The sequence below is a fragment of the Natrix helvetica genome, assembly GCF_964273705.1.
Source record: "Natrix helvetica genome assembly, chromosome: 5".
NCBI classification, from domain to species: Eukaryota; Metazoa; Chordata; class Lepidosauria; order Squamata; family Natricidae; genus Natrix; species Natrix helvetica.
The window spans coordinates 149,938,835-149,960,947 of NC_138551.1; the positions used below are offsets into that span (position 1 = coordinate 149,938,835).

The window sequence follows — 22,113 nt, forward strand, 5'->3', positions numbered from 1 at the left end:
ACGTGAAAATGGCGCGTTTCCGCCCGGGCCGGAAGTTGCTCTGCTCGGCCCCTTCCTTCTCTATGGCCACCGCCCTAGAGCACTTCCCGTATTCGGGAGCGCCGGCTTCGTCGATCGGCTGGGACATGTAACGGTGGCCGTCGCCATGGAGACGCCCGGCACCAGGTAGCAGCCGGTCACTGCGCCTTGCGGGGATCCGTAGGCGACGCTGCGGGAGTCCGGAGGGGGTGTGTGAAGGGAAACCGACCGATCTTTCCGTTAGAGCTCGCTCTCCCTGGCCGCGGCGTGACGTCTTGTCTCCTATGACGTCACCGCGCCCTCTGACGTCACGGCCCTAAGATGTGGGTGTGAGTATATGACTGATTGGGGAGGAATATGGGACTACAGTCCCCATCACTCCAGAGGTGTGCTACCTGGGGATTATGGAAACTGGGGTCTCAGATGCGAGCATCCTGCTAGGATCCTGCCTTTCATGCTTGTCCTGGGTTATGGAATCATGGCTTATTCAGGAATTACAGTTTATTCAGGAATCACGGTTTATTCAATCAGCCCAACTGAGTTTGCGGGATTAGCGTGAATCCTATCCAGTTGGCCCAATATGTGGGGCTAATCATCATGGGATGCTTGCCATTTCATGCGTCCTGCAAAAGAAACCTCAGCATGGACCCTCCCACCTCAGGAGGACTAGAAACTTGGCTTTTTTAGTTAACTTTGGGCAGCTGGAAGCCGATGGCCCTGGCATTTTTCCTGGGCCTTGTGCCAGGAAACTGCCAACGCGAGCCAAAACTTCAGCGCTGCCCTCGCACACGCATCCACCTCACTTGAAATGCGCCAATGGTGCGATTTCGCCCTGATTCGCAAAAGATTCAAAGTGTTGCCCTCCGTCAATGGCTTCGAAATCTAACACTTTCCTCCCCTTCAGGAGCGATCCTGTGCAGTTCCCAAAACCTTCCTCGCCCCGTTGGGAGCAAAGCTTTTGGAGTTCTGCTGGGCATCCAGACCGTTCCCCCACATTTTAAGAAAAAGCTGTGACATTCCAGATGTTGACCCATAACTTTCACCAGCCAACATCTGTCTTAGATCATCCTCTTTTAATGACTCCATCATCCCTTGGGAGGTGGAGTCTGGGCAACTGAAAGGAGCTAGCGGAGTGTTTGAATGGCCGGATGCCCTGCCTGTCGCCAATGCAGGGTTTTGTTCAGCAGATATATTCCCAGTGTGCCCAGAGAGAGAAATATCTGCCTCTACCTAGGATCGAACTCACAGCCTCCCGATTGTGAGGCAAGAGCTGCACCTCTAGACATCTGTCTTAGATCCTCCAGCCAAATCCTAACTTCATTTTTTACCAAAAATTGAAGATGGATAGAGTTCTGCTCCCCGAACAAAAGACCTTGAAGCCTGCTCCTTTCTGATTCCCCCAATTCCTTTCCTTCCTGCTGACTTAGCACACCCAGGATGGACATTTCTACGCATAACATATTTACCTGAACCTCCACATATAATTTTCCTTTTTTTTGGGGGGGGTGCATCTAGGGTCCTCCTGTCCCAGTCAGAAGAAGCACTGGCCTCTCCCTTGCCAAACGAAAGCATAAATTCTCCACTGCCAAACCTAACACCAAGACACCAAGACTTGATTGCCACCCCGTGTGGCCCTGTAAGTATCTGAACTTCCATCAATCTTGTTAATTTCAATAAAGTGGTTTGAGCCATCGGAACGTGGGTGTAATATCGGGAGAGAAAGAGCAGACATGCCATATTTTTCGGAGAATAAGAGGCACTCCCCCCCCCCCCCCCCTGACTCTGACTAGGTAGATTCGGGCGAGCCGACGGGGATGAATCTTGAGGAGACTATCTGGGATGGGTTTGACCCTGTGACCCCCGAAGGCATGGACAGGATTATGAGGAGACTCAGTGCTGCCACTTGTGTGCTGGACCCGTGTCCCTCTTGGTTAGTTTCGGCTTCCCGGGAGGTGACATGAGGCTGGCTCCAGGCGATTACCAACGCTTCATTGAGAGAGGGGTTCTTTCCCACCGTCTTGAAGGAGGCGGTGGTGAGGCCCCTCCTCAAGAAGCCTTCCCTGGACCGAGCTTCTTTAGCCAACTATCGTCCGGTCTCCAACCTTCGCTTTGTAGCGAAGGTTGTCGAGAGTGTGGTAGCACGTCAGCTTCCCCAGTACCTGGATGAAGCTGTCTACCTGGATCCGTTTCAGTCGGGTTTCAGGCCCGGGTACAGCACGGAGACGGCATTGGTCGCGTTGGTCGATGATCTCTGGCAGGCCCGGGACAGGGGCTGTTCCTCTGTCCTGGTCCTATTAGACCTCTTGGCGGCTTTCGATACCATCGACCATGGTATCCTACTGCGACGACTCGGGGGGTTGGGAGTGGGGGGCACCGTTTTACGGTGGTTCTCCTCCTACCTGTCGGATCGGTCGCAGTTTGTGTTGACTGGAGGGCAGAGATCGACCCCCAGGCGCGTCACTTGTGGGGTGCCCCAGGGGTCGGTTCTCTCACCACTCCTGTTCAACATATACATGAAACCGCTGGGCGAGATCATCCGTGGTTTTGGGGTACAGTATCATCAATATGCTGATGATACCCAACTTTTCATCTCTACCCCAAACCACCCAAACGATGCCCTCGACGTGATGTCCCGATGCCTGGAGGCTGTGCGGATCTGGATGGGGAGGAACAGACTCAAGCTCAATCCCTCCAAGACTGAGGGGCTGTGGTTCCCGTCATCCCGATTTGTACATCTTGTTCCATCTTTGACGATAGGGGGAGAAATTTTAGCCCCCTCAGAGAAGGCTCGCAATCTGGGAGTCCTCCTGGATACGGAGCTTAGTTTAGAAGAACACCTGACGGCCGTGACCAGGGGGGCCTTTTACCAGGTTCGCCTGGTACGCCAGTTGCGCCCCTTCCTGGATCGGGATGCTCTGTGCATAGTCACTCATGCCCTCGTCCTTTCTCGCCTGGACTACTGCAATGCTCTCTACATGGGGCTGCCCTTGAAGAGCACCCAGAGGCTTCAGCTGGTCCAGAATGCGGCCGCACGGGTTGTCAAGGGGGTACCTAGGTGCTCGCATGTTACACCCCTTTTAGACGGCCTGCACTGGTTGCCGGTTGTTTTCTGGGTGCGATTCAAGGTACTAATTATGACCTTTAAAGCGCTCCATGGCTTAGGCCCAGGGTACCTGCGAGACCACCTACTGCCACCAGTAGCCTCCCACCGTCCAGTACGATCCCACAGAGTTGGCCTCCTCAGGGTGCCGTCGGCCAGTGTCGGCTGGTGACCCCCAGGGGGAGAGCCTTCTCTGTGGGAGCGCCTTCCCTCTGGAATGAGCTTCCCCCGGAGCTTCGCATAATCCCTGACCTCCGGTCCTTCCGACGCGCCCTAAAAAGTTGGCTTTTCCAGCAAGCCGGCCTGGCCTGTTAATGTTAATTTTAATTTTAATTTATTTTAAATGTATTGTTTCTTTTTTAAAAAATCATTTTGGTCTTTTTGGAAATGGGTTTAATCTTTTTTTAACTTTTGTGATGTGTGTTTTTAATGTTGTACGCCGCCCTGAGTCCTTTTGGAGAAGGGCGGCATATAAATCCAAATAAACCTAAACCTAAACCCCAAAGAAGGGTGAAAATGTATACACCTAGTGTAGCCTCGCCCACCTGTCAGTCCCCACCCTTTGGCCTCTGCCTCCCAGCAATTTGCCTCCTTGCAGCAAGCAGCAAACAGCCTGTTTTCAGTTTCATCTTCAGCACAGCCTGATTAGCACAAGCAGCTGATGGTCAATTGGATCAGCCTCCTGACCATTAGCTGTTTCAGGCTGTTGGGATTGCCTATTGCCGCCTCCGCGCGCCCCATTTCTGCCCATTCTGATCCCCGCTGGGGTGTGCGGCACTGGCAATAGGCTATGGCAATCCCTGCAGCCTGAAACAGCTGATCCTCAAGAGGCCTGACCATCAGCTGCTTGTGCTAATCAGGCTGTGCTGAAGCTGAAATGGGCTGTTTGCTGTTTGCTGCAAGGAGGTAAATTGCTGGGAGGCAGAGGCAGATTTTTTTTTCTTGTTTTCCTCCCCAAAACCTAGGTGTGTCTTACACTCCAAACAATACGGTAATTCTGACCTCAGGCACGTTGAGGCACTGTTTACAAACACGGCATGCAATAGCTGAGGGCACCTCCCTTAACCAACTTCAGAGAGCAAATTACTAGATGAAACTTAACCGGGAAATCCCAGGATTGTGGACTAAACGGGGAAGCCCAAGTCGAACTTGAAGGGGAATTTCTCTTCACGTTACCTGCACTCTTTACCGTTCCAGATCAAACGATGGTCCGAATTGTCGTCCCCTGTCAAGATCTACTTCTGTGTCACCATCCTTTCGTTGTTGAGCGTCATTGGATTAACCGTGGAGACCCTCATCCAGCAGAAAAATGAAGATTTCACTGTGTCTCTCATCCAGATCATTGGCCTTGGTAAATCAAAGAATTATCCTGACTGGCAAACCTTACAAACTAGAATATTGGGGAAGGATGAGCTCTGATGGCGCAAAAGTGTTCTTTTTTAATACAAATTATATTTTTGACAGACATCTAGACAAAGCTAAATTCTTGCACAAGAGGCAGGAAGGGAATGGACTCTTTCTAAAAAGCTAAAGTATAATTTAAAAAGGTAAAGGTTCCCCTCGCACATATGTGCTAGTCGTTCCTGACTCTAGGGGGCGCTGCTCATTTCCGTTTCAAAGCCGACGAGCCAGCACTGTCCGAAGACGACTCCGTGGTCATGTGGCTGGCATGACTCAACTCCCAAAGGCGCATGGAACGCTGTGACCTTCCCACCAAAGGTGGCTCCTATTTTTCTACTTGTATTTTGTACGTGCTTTTGAACTGCTAGGTCGGCAGAAGCTGGGACAAGTCACGGGAGCTCACTCTGTTACGCGGCCTTAGGGATTCAAATCGCCGAACTGGGGGGGAACCTTTACCTTATAGTTGCCTAGACTGCAATTTTCACACACTGTCCTAGGTGGGTTCACCCTACTTTTGATCTAAGGACCAGGTTTTAATCCTGTCAATAATTCCTAGAGCATAACTGCAGGTACTCCTTGATTTGTGACCCCAACGGAGCCCAACGTTTCCGTTGCTAAACAAGACAGTTGATTTGACGACTTTTCTCACCACCGTTGTTAAGTGAGTCACTGCAGTTGTTCAGTTAGCCGGACTAGTTATGAAGCGAATTGGGCTTCGCCGTTGACTTTGCTCATCAGACGGTCGCAAAAGGCCCCCGGGGACACTGCGACCGTCATAAATATGAGCCAGTTGCCAAGCGTCTGAGTTTTGATCACATGACCAGGGAGAGATGCTGCAACGCTTTTTTAAGCGTGAAAAGCAATCCTGAAGTCACTTTTTCCACGGCTGTTGTAATTTTGAATAGTCCCTAAAGGCACCGCTGTTAAATCGAGGATGGTCTGTAGGCCCTTCCATCTGGCTCGCTGCAATTTCTGCGTCCCCAGGGAGAGGTCAAGATTTGGGACTGTCCCAACGATATTGTTTGCCCTGATAGATGGCGCTGCCTCTTTATTGGCTTGCGAAAGTCTTCCATTGCCCTGTAAACTGTAATGTTCACTGCAGGCACTAGATGGCAGCGCTGTCCCACATTTTTATAGAAATCCTGTCAAAGTTCTCTGCCCTCAATCAATAGTTTCCACCTTACATTTTGGCATTTTGTAGATAAAGATCCAAAGACAGAGACAGATCTTTGAATGGCCGGGGACAGTTTTCAAGAAGAACCCAAAATTTGGGCTTGGTGTCACTCCAGAATCTTCTTTTCTTTGGCCATGGAAAATAAATATTTCTTCTTTTTAATCCCTCCCTAGTTTATGGGCTGGATTTGTCCATAGCACTAAAGTAAATCAACCCCATCATGATCCAATATCCGAATCCATCCTTCTTGGGTCTATTCAAACCATAGTTAAAACAAACCATGGCTTACTCAGCCATGCACCAAAGCAGTAGCACAGGAAACTGGGTCCAGACCAAAGGTCATTTCTAATGTTGGATTTTCGCCCTTACCAGAGGGAGCCCCCTTGTGGAGTACTGTGAAGCCGTTACCATGGCAATTCTACTGCACTGTACAGTGGAAACCATTTTACGGCAGTACAGTAGAAGTCATTTGAAGGCACAACAGGCTGCATCTTAACAGAATACCCCCCAAGGGGTGTTAGGGGTGTCTTAACCCCCACAGTATTTGTTTCCAGAGAGCAAGTCATCTGTGTACCAAGTTTGGTTGAAATTGCTCAAGGCGTTCCAGAGTTATGCTAGAACGCACGCACACACACAGCCATTTGTGTGAGTGTGTGTGTGTGTGTGTGTGTATATATATATATATATATATATATATATATATATATATATATATATATATATATATATATATATATATATTTGTGTTGTATTTGTGCTGATAAATAAATAAAGGGAGACTAGTATAGATCTATTTCAAGCTATTTAGCTCTCATCAGCTAGCCATACCCTTACTGGGAATCGAACCAGGGCTGTATTGCATATTAGGCGATGTAATTGCCACTAAGCCACAGGTTCTCTTCCTTATCAGCTAGGCCAGGGAAATAGGTATGTATTTGTGTTACAACCCCTGGTATGCCCAAATATGGGAGGGAGCTCACCATTCCCCCTTTCTGTCCTTCGGCTCATTACAGAGGACCATGCAGGCAGAAAACCATATTTTTATTTTTAATGTTGCCTTTTTATATTAGTTACCTTTTTACATTAAAAATAAAAATATGGTTTTCTGCCTGCATGGTCCTCTGTAATGAGCCGAAGGACAGAAAGGGGGAGTAGTGAGCTCCCTCCCATATTTGGGCATACTAGGGGTTGTAACACAAATACATACATACATACATATATTACATATATTACATACATACATACTATATAAAGGCAAATGCCGAATCGAAATAATGTATTAAAATTAACCTTTCCGATTGGACAGCTCTGCCATCCGGAGAACGGATGCTCCTTTTTGCTTTGTCCGTTTTGAATGAAGCAAGGTTCCGGCTCATTCCGGCTGAAACGGGGAGGGCAAATACAAACCCAGGACTCTGCTTCCACCCTGGGAAAGCTCTCTTCCCCACCCCCCCTTTCCTCTTTGCTGGCTCCTGATAACACCGGCCTCTCTTTGTGGCAGTTTTCTGCATCTATTACGTCAGCCGGGGGATCCTGCAGGAGAATCGCCAGGAGCTGGTTGTCTTCGTCCTCTCTATCGCCTTGGTCATGCTGCGCTCCGTGATCAACTTCACTGTCCTGCCCGCCAAGCAGAAGGCGGAGTTGTTGGTGAGCATCTGGCAGGAGATCCCTCCTTCAATGTTGGTGATGGCGAGGAGGCCTCCCGTGTGAACTCACCGGGGAGGATCGGGTGGGGTTCCCCTTTCTAGCCCCCCTAAATTCCCTTCTCCCACCAGGCCCGCTTCGTCCTGATCCTTCTGGTGGGGGGCTTTGACGTCTGCTGCGCCATCATCCTGATTCAGAGCGAGAGCCAGATGGCCTTCCGAGTGGGCGGCGCGTTGGAGAGCCTCCAAGCCCAGTATTTCATGCTGAACCTCTGCTTTTCCATGCTGACCTTTGACCTCCAGGCTCAGGTAACCCCTGGCACCAAACCAACGTCCCTGTTTGGAGCCCTAAGCCTGTCCTGTCACTTGGGAGTCACGGATGTCCCCATTTCTGATGCCGAAGACCGCCAACGAATCAGCGGAGATGCTTTTAGCTCAGTTCTGTACGTTGGCCTTTTTTTGGTCTCTGGTCCAGAGTGGCCTGGGCTACAGTTCTAATTATTCTGCCACGAGAGAGAGATGGGCTCTGTAGTACTGTTGGAAGCCACCAGAATGGGGATGGGGGATTATCGCTTAAAGCTGGGCATTTTTAGGACCTGTGTCTACAATAGGTAAGGCCACACTTGGAATATTTGCATTCAGTTTTGGTCGCCACAATATAGAAAAGATGTGGAGACTCTGGAAAGAGTGCAGAGAAGAGCAAGAAAGAGGATTAGGGGACTGGAGGCTAAAACATATGTTTTAGGAACTTATTGTTGCAGGAACTGGGTAGGTCTAGTTTAATAGAAAGAAGGACTAAGGGAGACACGATAGCAGTGTTCCAATATCTCAGGGGTTGCCCTAAAGAAGAGGGAGTCAAGCTATTCTCCAAGGCACCTGAGGGTAGAACAAGAAGCAATGGGTGGAAACTAATCAAGGAGAGAAGCAATTTAGAACTAAGGAGAAATTTCCTGACAGAACAATTAATCTGTGGAAGCCGAAACGCCAAACCAGAGTTGTATTGGTGGTGCAGTGTTTAGAATGCAGGATTGCAGGCTGACTCTTCACACTGCCAGCAGTTCGATCCTGACCAGCTCAAGGTCGACTCAGCCTTCCATCCTTCCGAGGTCAGTAAAATGAGGAGCCAGATTGTTGGGGGCGATAGGCTGACTCTATAAACCGCTTAGACAGGGCTGTAAAAACACTGTGAAGCGGTATATAATTCTTAAGGGCTATTGCTATTTCCTTCCCTCCCAGTGGTTAGAATGCAGGATTGCAGGCTGACTCTGCCCACTGCCAGGAGTTCGATCCTGATCGGTTCAAGGTCGACTCAGCCTTCCGTCCTTCCGAGGTCGGTAAAATGAGGAGCCAGATTGTTGGGGTGAAGAGGCTGGCTCTATAAACCGCTTAGAGAGGGCTGTAAAAACACTGTGAAGTGGTATATAAGTCTAAAGGGCTATTGGATTCCTAGGATCCCTTGAAACGGTCAAGATATGACCCTGAATCGCTGCCTGATTTGGGTGGGGAAGGCATTGCCACGATGTCCTCCCGGTCATTGAGATCTCTCTCCTTTTTGCCCAGCTCTGTTTGTGCGTCCTGCTGCTGACGGCAACCCGGGAGATTTCAAATCTGCACAGCGTGTTCCTGGCTGTTGGGATTTGCTGGGCTGTCCTGAAAGTGGCCTGTGGCATCACGGCAGTGAGTATCTACAATAACGCTCACCGGGGAGAAGGGGAATTTTCTTTCGGTTGCTTCCCTACCGTAGAAATTCTACGGGAGCCGTCCCGATTCTGCTAATGGCTGCTTTAACTCCCGACGCTAATTCTCCCCATCAACGGTATTTGTAGAGGACTGTAGAGCTCGGCAGTGGCAAGCCCATTTGTCGTCGCCGTGTGCTCACACCCATAATGCAATGCATGCATGACCCGCCCCCGCACGTGTGTGTGCCCTGCGCAATCCCCGTGCATGCGTGTGCACCCGTTTTGGGCCTAGCAGGCCTCCCTGAAGCCTCCTGGGACCAAAAATGGGTGATGGGGGAGAGGCGCACGCCCCCTACAGGCTATTTTAGGCCTAGCAGGCCTCCCTGAAGCCTCCTGGGACCAAAAATGGGTGATGGGGGGGGGAGACGCACGCCCCCTACAGGCTATTTTAGGCCTAGCAGGCCTCCCTGAAGCCTTCTGAAACCAAAAATGGGTGATAGGGGAGGCACACGCCCCCTACAGGCTATTTTAGGCCTAGTAGGCCTCCCTGAAGCCTCCTGGGACCAAAAATGGGTGATGGGGGAGACGCAGGCCCCCTACAGGCTATTTTAGGCCTAGCAGGCCTCCCTGAAGCCTCCTGAGACCAAAAATGGGTGATGGGGGGGGGGAGACGCACGCCCCCTACAGGCTATTTTAGGCCTAGCAGGCCTCCCTGAAGCCTCCTGAGACCAAAAATGGGTGATGGGGGGAGACGCACGCCCCCTACAGGCTATTTTAGGCCTAGCAGGCCTCCCTGAAGCCTCCTGGGACCAAAAATGGGTGATGGGGGGGGAGACGCACGCCCCCTACAGGCTATTTTAGGCCTAGAAGGGCTCCCTGAAGCCTCTCGGGACCAAAAATGGGTGATGGGGAGAGGCACACGCCCCCTACAGGCTATTTTAGGCCTAGTAGGCCTCCCTGAAGCCTCCTGGTACCAGAAATGAGTGATGGGAAGGCGCACGCCCCCTACAGGCTATTTTAGGCCTAGCAGGCCTCCCTGAAGCCTCCTGAGACCAAAAATGGGTGATGGGGGGGGGAGACGCACTCCCCCTACAGGCTATTTTAGGCCTAGCAGGCCTCCCTGAAGCCTCCTGAGACCAAAAATGGGTGATGGGGGGAGACGCACGCCCCCTACAGGCTATTTTAGGCCTAGCAGGCCTCCCTGAAGCCTCCTGGGACCAAAAATGGGTGATAGGGGAGGCGCACGCCCCCTACAGGCTATTTTAGGCCTAGCAGGCCTCCCTGAAGCCTCCTGGGATTAAAAGTGGGGGGGCACTCCCACTGCACATGCTCACACGACCCCCGCGCTTACGCACACATCTCCCGCATGCACCCCACACGTGTGGCAGAGACCCGAAAATCAGCTGGCCAGCGGGAGGCACGCGCACATGTGCCGTGGAGCTGAGCAGGGGTGACGGCTGGCATGCCTGCAGAGAGGGCCCTCCACGCCGCTTGTGGCACGCGGACCATTTTCCTTTTTTCAAAAAATGTCGTCTGCTACGCTATTGTGATTTTTTCTTTTCCCCCCCGGCTGAAATTGATGTGGTGGTGATCTTTTAGCCACTCCGTGCTTTTTGTTTTGTCTGTCTGTGTGTTTGTTTGTTTTTCTAGATCTTAAAAGAGTTAAAACCTCTCGCTTGGGTTTTTGTGATTCAGAATTTACCAGAAGTGGCTTATCTGGCATATCTCCTGTACGCGGTAAGTCTTGCCAAACTTCGGTTTGCTGATTTCGGGGGGAGAGGGGGGATTTCCTGGCCGTTCCAATTGCAGCCCTGGGAAAGTTGTAAAGATGGCAGAACATTTTACCCCGTTTCCCAAAATTGAATTGAAGAAAGAGGGCAGAGAAGAGCAAGAAAGAGGATTAGGGGACTGGAGACTAAAACATATGAAGAACGGTTGCAGGAACTGGGTATGTTTAGCTTAAGAGAAAGAAGGACTAGGGGAGACAGGATAGCATTGTTCCAATATCTCAGGGGTTGCCACAAAGAAGAGGGAGTCAAGCTATTCTCCAAAGCACATAAGGCCAGGAGAAGAAGCAACAACGGGTGGAAACTAATCAAGGAGAGAAGCAACTTAGAACTAGGGAGAACTTTCCTGACAGTGAGAACAATGAATCAGTGGAACAGAAGTTGTCTCCAGAAGTTGTGAATGCCCCAACACTGGAAGTCTTTAAGAAGATGTTGGATAGCCATTTGTCTGAAACGGTATAGGGTTTCCTGCCTAGGCAGGGGGTTGGGCTAGAAGACCTCCAAGGCCCCTTCCAACTCTGCTATTGTAAAGCATCTGGAGGCCAAAGAAACGAGGAAGTGCAAGTTCCCAGACCATGTCACTTCATTGAAAAAAGTACCCAGCGTGTTAAAAGGCAGGAAATGGCTTCGTAAGGCTGGTGAAATCTTCATGGAGAAAACGACAACCACAAAAAATCGGTTCTCCGTTTTGGAATTTGCAAGGGCCCCCTTGGTTGTACGACAAAACCACAAAAGCTTGGTCTGTATCCATCATGTTCAGGACTCGGCCCTAAATTCCTTCAGATGGATCCCGTCCAAGGACACCCAACAATGGACCCAATTCAGACACGCTTTTACGAACTGGTGAACCCAACCGCTGCCAACCAATTTAGAAAAATCATGGGGGCCTCGTCGGAGAGATTTATTAAAGCCGGCAACAGCCTATCCTTGGGGTTTTTTGCATACTTGTGGCTCTCGATCAGTGATGGCCGATCTTTTCAGCATCGAGTGCTCAAACTGGAACATGTACACGTTTGTGCGCCACAGCCTGTTTTTTGGGCTGTTTTCAGGCTGTATTTCGGGCTGTTTTAAGGATGTCTTTCGGGCTGTTTTTCCAGTCGTTTTCAGGCCGCATTTCAGTCCGTTTTGGGACCATTTTCTGGGCTGTTTCAGATTGTTTTTCCGGTTGTTTTCAGGCCATATTTCGGGCCGTTTTGGGACCATTTTTCAGGATGTTTTTCAGGCCATTTTCAGGCTGTATTTTGGGCTGTTTTAAGGATGTCTTTCAGGCTGTTTTTCCGGTTGTTTTCAGGCCGTATTTCGGGCCGTTTTGGGACCATTTTTCAGGATGTTTTTCAGGCCATTTTCAGGATGTTTTACAGGCCATTTTCAGGCTGTATTTTGGGCTGTTTTAAAGATGTCTTTCAGGCTGTTTTTCCGGTTGTTTTCAGGCCATATTTCGGGCCGTTTTGGGACCATTTTTCAGGATGTTTTTCAGGCCATTTTCAGGATGTTTTTCAGGCCGTTTTCAGGCTGTATTTTGGGCTGTTTTAAGGATGTCTTTCAGGCTGTTTTTCCGGTTGTTTTCAGGCCGTATTTCGGGCCGTTTTGGGACCATTTTTCAGGATGTTTTTCAGGCCATTTTCAGGATGTTTTACAGGCCATTTTCAGGCTGTATTTTGGGCTGTTTTAAGGATGTCTTTCAGGCTGTTTTTCCGGTTGTTTTCAGGCCGTATTTCGGGCCGTTTTGGGACCATTTTTCAGGATGTTTTTCAGGCCATTTTCAGGATGTTTTTCAGGCCGTTTTCAGGCTGTATTTTGGGCTGTTTTAAGGATGTCTTTCAGGCTGTTTTTCCGGTTGTTTTCAGGCCGTATTTCGGGCCGTTTTGGGACCATTTTTCAGGATGTTTTTCAGGCCATTTTCAGGATGTTTTTCAGGCCGTTTTCAGGCTGTATTTTGGGCTGTTTTAAGGATGTCTTTCAGGCTGTTTTTCCGGTTGTTTTCAGGCCGTATTTCGGGCCGTTTTGGGACCATTTTTCAGGATATTTTGCAGGCCATTTTCAGGCTGTATTTTGGGCCGTTTTCGGGATTTTTCAGGATGTTTTTCTGGTCGTTTTCAGGCCGTATTTCGGGCTGTTTCTGGCCTGAAAAATGGCCCCAAAACAGCCTGAAAATGACCCTAAAAGCAGCTCAGGAAACAGCCTGGTTTTTAACTGGTTTTGGGCCCATTTTCCGGCGCTCCAGCGCCCGTGAAGACCAGCCGGGCATGTCCGTGCCGGAAATCAGAAGAGCAGCTGGCAACGGCTTGCGTGCCACCTCTCGCACACATGGCACAGGTTCGCCATCAGGGCTGTAGATGTTGGTTTGTTAGCTCTGTTAAGCGAGAACCAGTCACCTTCTAGTCAGGTCTTTTAAAGTGCAACCTTGCCGTCTTTTTCCTTTTCTCTAGCGAGAGAAGCACCAAAAGTTAAACCTTTTCAGTGATTTGTGTGGCAATCCCAATCGTAACGACGTTTGACACGCGTTGGACTTCGATTTCCAGACTTCTGGGAATTGGAAGCCCACACACACATTTTAAAAGTTTCTAAAGTAGAAAAACCCTGATCTTAAAAAAAGAAAAAGCCAATCGGTCAAGCTAACTGGGACAGTTTTTCCAATGCCAGCTGAAGGTCCCTTTGGAGCAGGCTGTAATCAGACCCTCAAGGTTAAAAAAAATAATAATACAAGATTTTCGAGGCTTTGCAAAGTCCTTTTAACGTCAAACCCCTCTGGAATGTCCCTTCTAGTCACCGCAGAAAAAAACAGCAGCAGCCTTGAACGAAAACAATTGCATTCTTTTTAAAAATAAAAAATAAAACAGAGATAATTTTTCCACAGCTCTCAACAGTAGGATTAAGCAGAGGAAGATAGAGAGCATTTTTTTCCTCCCTTCTCCCTCCCCCCTCCCTCTTTCCTTCTTTCTCTGTCCTTCATTCTCTCTTGCTTTCTCTCTCTCTTCCCTTCCTTCCCCCTCCGTTCTTTCCTTCCTCCCTCCCTCCTTCCTTCTCTCTTGCTTTCTCTCTCCTCCCTTTCTCCCTGTTCCTTTCTTCCTTCCCTTCCCTTCCTTCCTTCCTTTCTTGGCAAAGCCTTGCAAACCATTGGATGGGCAAAGTCTCCTAATTAGACCTCAGAATACCCATGGATCTCAGGTTTTCCGATCCAAGAGAGCATACTCGTATTCTAGGGCATTGCCTTTTCCCTTCATCTCACAACATCCCTGCAAGGTAGATACCGCCGAGAGATTAGCCCAGCCAGAGACCAAAGCACCACTTTTCCCCCAGCTTTTGGCCGCAAACCTTGGTTGGTTAAATTTTGCTGCACGTGAGGGAGGGACGAGCGGTGGGTCTGCAGTGGGATGCACTGGAATGCAGATAGGTGTGAATTTCATTCCATTTTGTCTCCAGGGATTCATTGTTTTATAGCTTGTTGTTTTTAGTCGCAAAGTCATGTCCTTCCTTCTCCTTAGGTGGCCAAAGTATTTTGAGTTTCCTCTCCAGGATCTGGCCTTCTAAAGAGCAGTCAGGGTTGACCTCCTCTAGGACTGACCGGTTGGATGGCCTTGCAGTCCAAGGGACTCAATGCAGGAGTCTTCTTCTCCAGCACCAGAGTTCAAAGGCCTCCATTCTTTGGTGCTCAGCCTTCCTAATGGTCCAACGTTCACAGCCATACGTTGCAACTGGGAAAACCACAGTCTTTACTAGATGCACTTTTGTTGGCAGGGTGATGCCTCTGCTCTTTAGTCTGCTGTCTAGATTTTCCATAGCTTTCCTCCCCAGGAGCAAGGCCTCTTTTCATTTCTTGGCTTTTATAGGTACAAATGTAATTGTCCATTTTCCTCCCTCCAGGTGATAACCGAATGGGGCCAAGGGAACTCTTACGCCTTGGAAGCCGCCATCATCACCTGCTCCTGCATTTCGGTGATGATCAAAAGCGTCCTGTTCTGGGCACTGTTTCACGTCTATCAGAGTTTTGGGCAAGGCCTGAGAGAGAGGAGTGAGTATCAGAGGCATAGGAATCAGTTTCTGGGAGTAACCTCAATCCAGAGCGGGGTGGGTCTCTCTCTCTTCTGCAGACAGCTGGCAAGGGGATTGAGAACAAGGCACCTGGCTGGGGCGAATTCCTCTTTTTAAAAAATCCCCTAGACCAGGGCTCAGCAACCTGTGCGGCTCCGGAGCCACATGTGGCTCTTTCATCCCTCTGCTGCGGCTCCCTGTCGCCGGTGGGCTCCACAATGGATAGGGCTTTCGGTTAGGACAGAGGAAAAAGAGGAAGAGGAGATTCTTTGATGGGGCAACCGGACTTCAGAATTGAATGGGGGGCTTCCGCTTAGGACCTTTGTGGCTCTTTTGAGTGTTTAAAGTTGCCGACCTCTGCCCTAGACTGATTCATCCTGACAGTTAAATAGGAAGGCATAAATGTCATCAACTCAGAAGTCAGAGCGGGAGTCATTTTGCTTTGATCCCTGATGGGGAGGTCTCAATGGCTGATTGGTGGAGGAGCCACCAATCAGAAGTCAGAGCGGGAGTCATTTTGCTTTGATCCCTGATGGGGAGGCCTCAATGGCTGATTGGTGGAGGAGCCACCAATCAGAAGTCAGAGTGAGTCATTTTGCTTTGATCCCTGATGGGGAGGCCTCAATGGCTGATTGGTGGAGGAGCCGCCAATCAGAAGTCAGAGTGAGTCATTTTGCTTTGATCACTGATGGGGAGGCCTCAATGGCTGATTGGTGGAGGAGCCACCAATCAGAAGTCAGAGTGAGTCATTTTGCTTTGATCCCTGATGGGGAGGCCTCAATGGCTGATTGGTGGAGGAGCCACCAATCAGAAGTCAGAGTGAGTCATTTTGCTTTGATCCCTGATGGGGAGGCCTCAATGGCTGATTGGTGGAGGAGCCACCAATCAGTGCTTGGCAATGCCAGCTGGTACCCAACAAAACCTCCCACCCTACAGAGAGTCCCCAACATAACAACCACAATCGAGCCCCAAGTTTCTGTGGCCAAGCAAGACAGTCGTTAAGTGAGTTTTGCCCCATTTTACTACCTTCCTTGCCACCGTTGTTGAGCAAAACCCTGCAGTCATTAACTTAAGTCACCCGGTTGTGAAGTGAACCTGGCTATCCCGTCAGCTTCACTCGTCAGGTCGCAAAAGGGGGTTGCGTGACCCGGAGACACTGCGACCGTCGTAACTATGAGTCAGTTGCCAAGCATCTGGAAGTTTTTAAGAAGAGCTTGGACAAGCATTTGTCTGAAGTGCTGCAGTGTTTCCTGCCTAAGCAGGGGGTTGGATTAGAAGACCTCCAAGGTCCCTTCCAACTCTTGTGATTTATTCTATCTGAATTTTGATGACGTAAAACGGGGGGTGTTTTAAGTGTGAGAAACGGTGATAAACCACTTTTTCCAGGGCTGTCGTAACTTCAAACAATCCCTAAACAAAATGTTGTAAGATAAGGACGTGCTGTATTTTTTTGGGGGGGGGGAAACACCCTGTTTTCAATAATGACGTTCTTTTCTCTCTCTCTCACTCACTCCAGTGTTTTCTTCCTATGGAAGGATAGATTCGTGACCCGCGGCTCCATCGCTGAAACCGATGTGCTCTTATAGAGTGAAAAACCATGTAGGGAAAATCTGATTTCCCCCCCTCCCCTTCTTGCCCCCCCTGGTTGGACTCTGATAAGAGAAGCAGCAGCAGTGCCTCGGTCCCAAGGGAGACTTTCCGCCTCGCTGGATCTCTGGGATCACTCTGCCAAGACCTTCCTCGCGCCGAAAAGCCAACGGAAACCACGCGTTGTCCCGATTCTCCCCTAAAGGTCCTTCGGAGCGCCTCCTCGATGTAACTTTCATTGCAAGCAGGCTTTCTCGTGCTGGGAGTGGGGGGGGGTTGTCTTGGCACATTTGCTCCCCCTGGCTATATTGTAAACCCCCCCTATTTTACTTTATTTTCTTTTTACTTAATTTGGGCCCTGCCACCGTTGGCATGCCCGAGCTTGACCGACGGGGGCAGATTTTTCGTTTGCCAAATTGCAAAGCGGGATTCTGGGGGCGTGGCCGTAGTTTCAATATAAATTGAAACAATTCTTCGCCCTAAAAGAGCCTCGGGCCCCGCTTGGCCTGGCCCGACCCGCTCTCCGAATCCAGTTTGAAACCCGAAACGTTTCTCTTTCGATCGCTCCCATTTCGTTGCGCTCTGTTAACCGAGGGAGCGGCTGTTCACGCTTCCGAGGTTGCAGGAAGTGGGTTGTCCTCCCAATTGCAAGGTTGCTTCAGTTCCTGGCAGGCACTCCAGGTGGCATCGCTGCCCTCCTGACGTGGCGCCAGAGTAGCAAAGCACAGGAGCATACTGGTTGGCGTAGGCTGGTCAGTTTTGCATGAACCCTTGTGGAAAAGGCAGAGATTTTGTCCCACCTGATGAATTTCGGGCCAGGAACCACCGAAGGCAGGAGAGAATGAACGGTGAAAACCGTTTGCCTAAAATTTCCGCGTCCGTGTTGTACAAACTAAGCCCTTGCAAGGCGTAGCGTGTCCGTCTTAATCAGATACACGCGAGCTTCTCTTGTCTCTGTCAGGTCTTCCAGCCTAAAAGTTTCCTTTGGTCAATATTAGCATGGCTGATTTCTTGCTGACTCCAGAGAGCTCTCTTTAAGAAAAAAAAAGCTCCAAATGCAATCTTAAAAACTTTGAAGGTTTTTGGTCCTACCTTTTCAAAAACAGCCCCAAGCAATGTTGAGTATCTTAGCCGAGTTATTCTTCGTATAACAAAGCGATTTTTTCTAACAAAACCCTAGTATTTCATACTCTTAAATCATAATGCTTTATTTAAATAAATAAATAATAATTTAAAAAAAAATGTGTTACCGGCCTTGTATTTTTCAATAAAGGATCAATGGCACGATTTGTGTTTTTGTAATTTTGGGGGGGAATCTCATCTACTCCAGACAACAGTTTTGGCTCTCCAAATAAATGTCTGCAGGAATTGGCTTCGTCTAGTCTACTGATGGGAATGTGGTGGCTCAGTAGCTAAGACGCTGAGCTTGTCGATCACAAAGGTCGGCAGTTCAGCGGTTCGAATCCCTAGTGCCGCGTAACGGAGGGAGCTCCTGTGGCTTGTCCCAGCTTCTGCCAACCTAGCAGTTCGAAAGTATGTAAAAAATGCAAGGAGAAAAATAGGGACCCCCCTTTGGTGGGAAGGGAACAGCGCTCCGTGCGCCTTCAGCGTTGAGTCATGCCGGCCACATGACCACAGAGACGGCTTCGGACAGCACTGCCTCTTCAGCTTTGAAACGGAGATTAGCACCGCCCCCTAGAGTTGGGAACAACTAGCACATATGTGCGAGGGGAAGTTTTACTTCACCTTGCTGTTTTTCCCAGGGTTATCGCAGGTTCAACGGCTCCAGCCAGATGTTTGTTTTCCAGAGGCAAGCGTTGGGATGCTTATATTAATATAGTCTTTATTGTCATTGTAGAAAATAAATACAACGAAATTCGTTATCACATATCAAATATCACATGCTTGTGATCAGTTAATTTACCGTTGGGAGGCCTAATCCCATTTTGCAGTTTGATGACAGCCTCCCTTATAATCGGCCACTTCTGGCGCAATCTTATCGCTTCTCAAGGATCAATTTGGACGCTACCCGGTTATCTTTGGTAAAGGGAAAGTTACAGCCTCCCTAATACAGATAGTCCTCGACTTACAAACAGTTCTTTTACTGACCAAAGTTACAACAGCACTGGAAAAGGCGAATGAGGATTGTTTTTCATGATTACAACCGTTGCAGTACGTGGTTAAAAAGGCAGCTGATTCCAAGGTACGACGGTTGCTGTGTCCCGAGGTCATGTCCTTACCTTTGCAACCTCCCAACATGCAAAGTCTAATGTAGGAGCCAAATACTAGCAGCTGCAGCGGTTCGCTTAACAACGGTGGCAAGGAAGGTCGTAAAATAGGGCAAAACTCACTTAACTGCCTCACTTAACAGCAGAAAGTTTTCGTCTCCATTGCAGTCCTAAATCTGTAAACAGTTTAGAAGTGTTTTGGCTCTATACCAAATGGCCATGTTCACACATTCTGCTAAACCGCAAACCATTGTTGATTGTTGAGTCAACATTGGGTTGGGTCCAACCCAACTCAACACAGTTGCATTTTGGGTTCCATGTATTACATGCAATTATCCTCTTAACTCTATAAGGTATCATTTCCCCCTCACCCCACTCCCTTTTCTTCTAAGGATCATTACGATGATTTTGAGATGAATAGCAGAGGTGGGGGGGGAAGGGGGGGAAACCAGCCACCACCACCAAGATTTATTGGAAAAGATCTAGAAAACAGTTCCTCGCTCAGCAATATCGTACGAGTTTTCAAAGCCTTAAACAATAAGAAATTGTCAGGCTCTTCGCAAGAGGATTCAGAATCCCCACCGCAGGGATGCTTTTATAACTGGAGTTATAAAACTCTCATGCGCAGTGGAGCTAACCTGGGCGACAGCTTGCATGCCCGCAGAGATGGCTCCGTGCGCCACGCATGCCATCCCCTATCCAGGCCATCTCAACATCTTTCGGGAGGCCGTAACTCATTAGAACATGACCAGAAAAATATCCGGAGAAGCAAACAGGCCAATGAGGGAGATGCTCTTCAACCGTTAAGACAGCTGTCTCCACATTCAAGAACTCTTCAAAAAAATAATAATGAGCTGGGACCTTCCAATTTGGCGTCCCATCAACCCCCCGAAGTCCCGGATGTCGGCAGCGAGCCACATCTGGAAAGACTGAGCAATGCCTGCCTCTCTCAGGTGAACGTCCCGATGTTCTTTCCGAAAGTTTGCTTGGCCCGTCATGCTTCTCGCACACTTGGCGGTGCCCCGTCTTCGCCCTACTGCACAGCGACACCTTCCGAACCGCTGGTTTTATAAACGATATAGTTTCCTCTCTTGCCGAGAGAGAGAGAGGGAGGGAGGGGAAGTTGGGCATTTAGCAACCGAGGAAGGAAACCAGTCGAAAAGCATCAGCAAAAAATCCTCCGCGGAGGTAGCTTTTAAAAAAGCCTGCGGTGAACGGACACATAAGGGAAGCGGGCCGCATGAAGTAGTGCCCCATTCAGGATATAAACCTGACTTTTAACGATCCTGGCTTGCTATCCCTCCAGCTTTTGTTGTTCTGCCTGAAAATTGGTGGTGGCAAGGAAGAGAGAGAGAAAAAAAAAGTCCAGATGCAGGATTGGAGATCTTAGCAATTCTTAATAGCGAAGAGAACTGGCTCGAACGCACAGCTTTGCACTGTAAATAAGGCGATTCAGAGAAATTTGAATTTTCAAGGAAGGGTGACTAGAGGACGCTAAGACCCAGCTGAAGTGCGAAGGATGGATGGGAGGCAACAGACTTAAGCTCAACCCCTCCAAGACGGAGTGGCCCCTCCAAGACGGAGTGGCTGTGGCTACCGGCCCCCCGGTTCAACCAGTGGATTCCATCGCTGGCCATTGGGGGCGAGCAACTGGCCCCCGTGGAGCGGGCGCGCAATTTGGGCGTCCTCCTAGATGCCCGGCTGTCTATGGACGACCATGTGGCAGCCGTGGCGAGGGGGGCGTTCCACCAGGTTCGCCTGGTGCGTCAATTGCGCCCCCTATTGGACCGGGACGCCCTTCGCACAGTCACTCATACGTCGGTGACGTCCCGTCTGGACTACTGCAACGCTCTCTACATGGGGCTCCCCTTGAGATGCACCCGAAGACTACAGCTGGTCCAGAATGCGGCCGCGCGGGCAATTATGGGGAGTACGAGATACTCCCATATAACACCTCTCCTGCGCGAGCTGCACTGGCTCCCTGTGGTCTACCGGGTGCGTTTCAAGGTGTTGATCACCATCTTTAAAGCGCTCCATGGCACAGGACCTAGTGCCATGGACCGCAGGCCATTTATATACAACCTTAAGTTTAAATATTAATAATTTTTAAAAAACCAGCTGGGTTTTTCCCCCTGGACTAGCTAGAAAAAGAATGTTTCTTTTAAAAGGTGATTTAAAAAAAAAAGGTCAACTTATGGAAAAAAAGTAAACGCCTTTCCTAAATAAGGCTGATTTTATCTCTCATTTCATTGGAAATGAGGTTTTGGTCTGTTTCCTTTGAGCCTTCACCTTTTTTAACCGAGTCAAGAAATCTGTATCAACATCAGAAATCTGGGCCTTTTCTTCTTCTTCTTTTAATTATTGCTTATTAGGAAGAAAACCCAACTGGCCGACTTTCTATTCCGTACAATCGTGGTTTAAATACTGGTTAAGAGAGCAGGAGGAAGATGTGAAAAGCAAAATGCTCGTTCTTGCTCTTTTGTCTGGAAAGAAATGAGTTCCAACAATCTTGCCAAGCGTTACAACGAGCTGTGCTTTTTGTTCTAATTGCGGCAAACGGTTTAGTATTTTGAAAAAAACTAGCGGCGTTTCTGATTTTACAGATGTGAAGTTAAAAGGCCACACTTCTTCAGTCTGGATAACTGCAATTCACCTGGCCAGTTAAAATACTTGTGATTTGAAGAGGGGTGGGGGGGGTGTCATTCTGCTGATTGATTCTCTGGAATTGAGAGAATGACCTCTTTTTTTGTCCTATTCCTGGGACACCCTGAACGAAGACGAAAGAAGCGTTTGGGTACGGGTGCGGAGAATTTTTAAAAAGTATTTTAGTCTGGATATTCCCCGTTCCTGAAACATCCTCTTTATTAATCTTTGTAAAAGCTATCTCTTTATCTTTATCCCCATATTCATGAGATAGAAACAAGAAGATAATATAACAACAGGAGGGTGGGGGGGGAGAAACACAGTATGTTGCAGACAAATGCAAAATATAAAGGGTTTTTTTCCTCTAACTTCAGCTAGAGAGATTCTTGCAGTGGTTTTGACCTCAGCGAGGTCCTTAGTATCCTCCATTCCATCAGCCACAGCTTCACACTCCTTAGGGCTCAAAAACCATTGAAGGCAGCCTTGTCTCAAACAGCTTGAGCCCTGAATGGTCCACATGGAAAGAGATGAGCAAGACAGAAGGTGAAAGAAGACAGGAGTCTTTTAGCTATTTTTGTGTCGGGCAGAATTTCACAGGACTGTCCTCGGAGAGCTTGTTAAATCAGGATTTCTACTCTGCATGCGGTTGGTTTGCTTGCTTTTGACCAGGTCAATGCTTGGCCATGTCAAGTCTGTCGGGAAAGTCCTTGAAGGAGCAAATCTGCAGGAATCCTGACCGCAGGAAAAGTCGAGTTGTTGGAAGAAGGTCTGCACGGATTTGAAACAGCGTGTCGGAATTATTATTCCGGATGCGAGGAATT

The 22,113-nt window shown here is 49.0% G+C and overlaps 1 protein-coding gene and 1 long non-coding RNA gene across 2 annotated transcripts; one reads left to right on the forward strand and one right to left on the reverse strand.

The window, feature by feature from the left end:
• The first annotated feature begins 13 nt into the window (after positions 1-13).
• On the forward strand, positions 14-17,705 carry LOC309393148 (uncharacterized protein). The gene is made up of 9 exons (XM_081955045.1): positions 14-165; positions 1,534-1,654; positions 4,316-4,469; positions 7,195-7,340; positions 7,469-7,645; positions 8,897-9,013; positions 10,666-10,752; positions 14,667-14,814; positions 16,351-17,705. Exons 1-9 carry the CDS (start codon positions 146-148, stop codon positions 16,380-16,382), a joined length of 1,002 nt encoding a protein of 333 aa, XP_081811171.1. The 5' UTR covers positions 14-145; the 3' UTR covers positions 16,383-17,705.
• A 533-nt stretch (positions 17,706-18,238) lies between these two features.
• LOC309393190 lies at positions 18,239-20,294 on the reverse strand. The gene is made up of 2 exons (XR_014175548.1): positions 18,947-20,294; positions 18,239-18,525 (listed from the first exon to the last, which is right to left on the reverse strand). It is a non-coding gene; the product is annotated as an uncharacterized lncRNA (long non-coding RNA).
• Between the last annotated feature and the right edge of the window lie 1,819 nt (positions 20,295-22,113).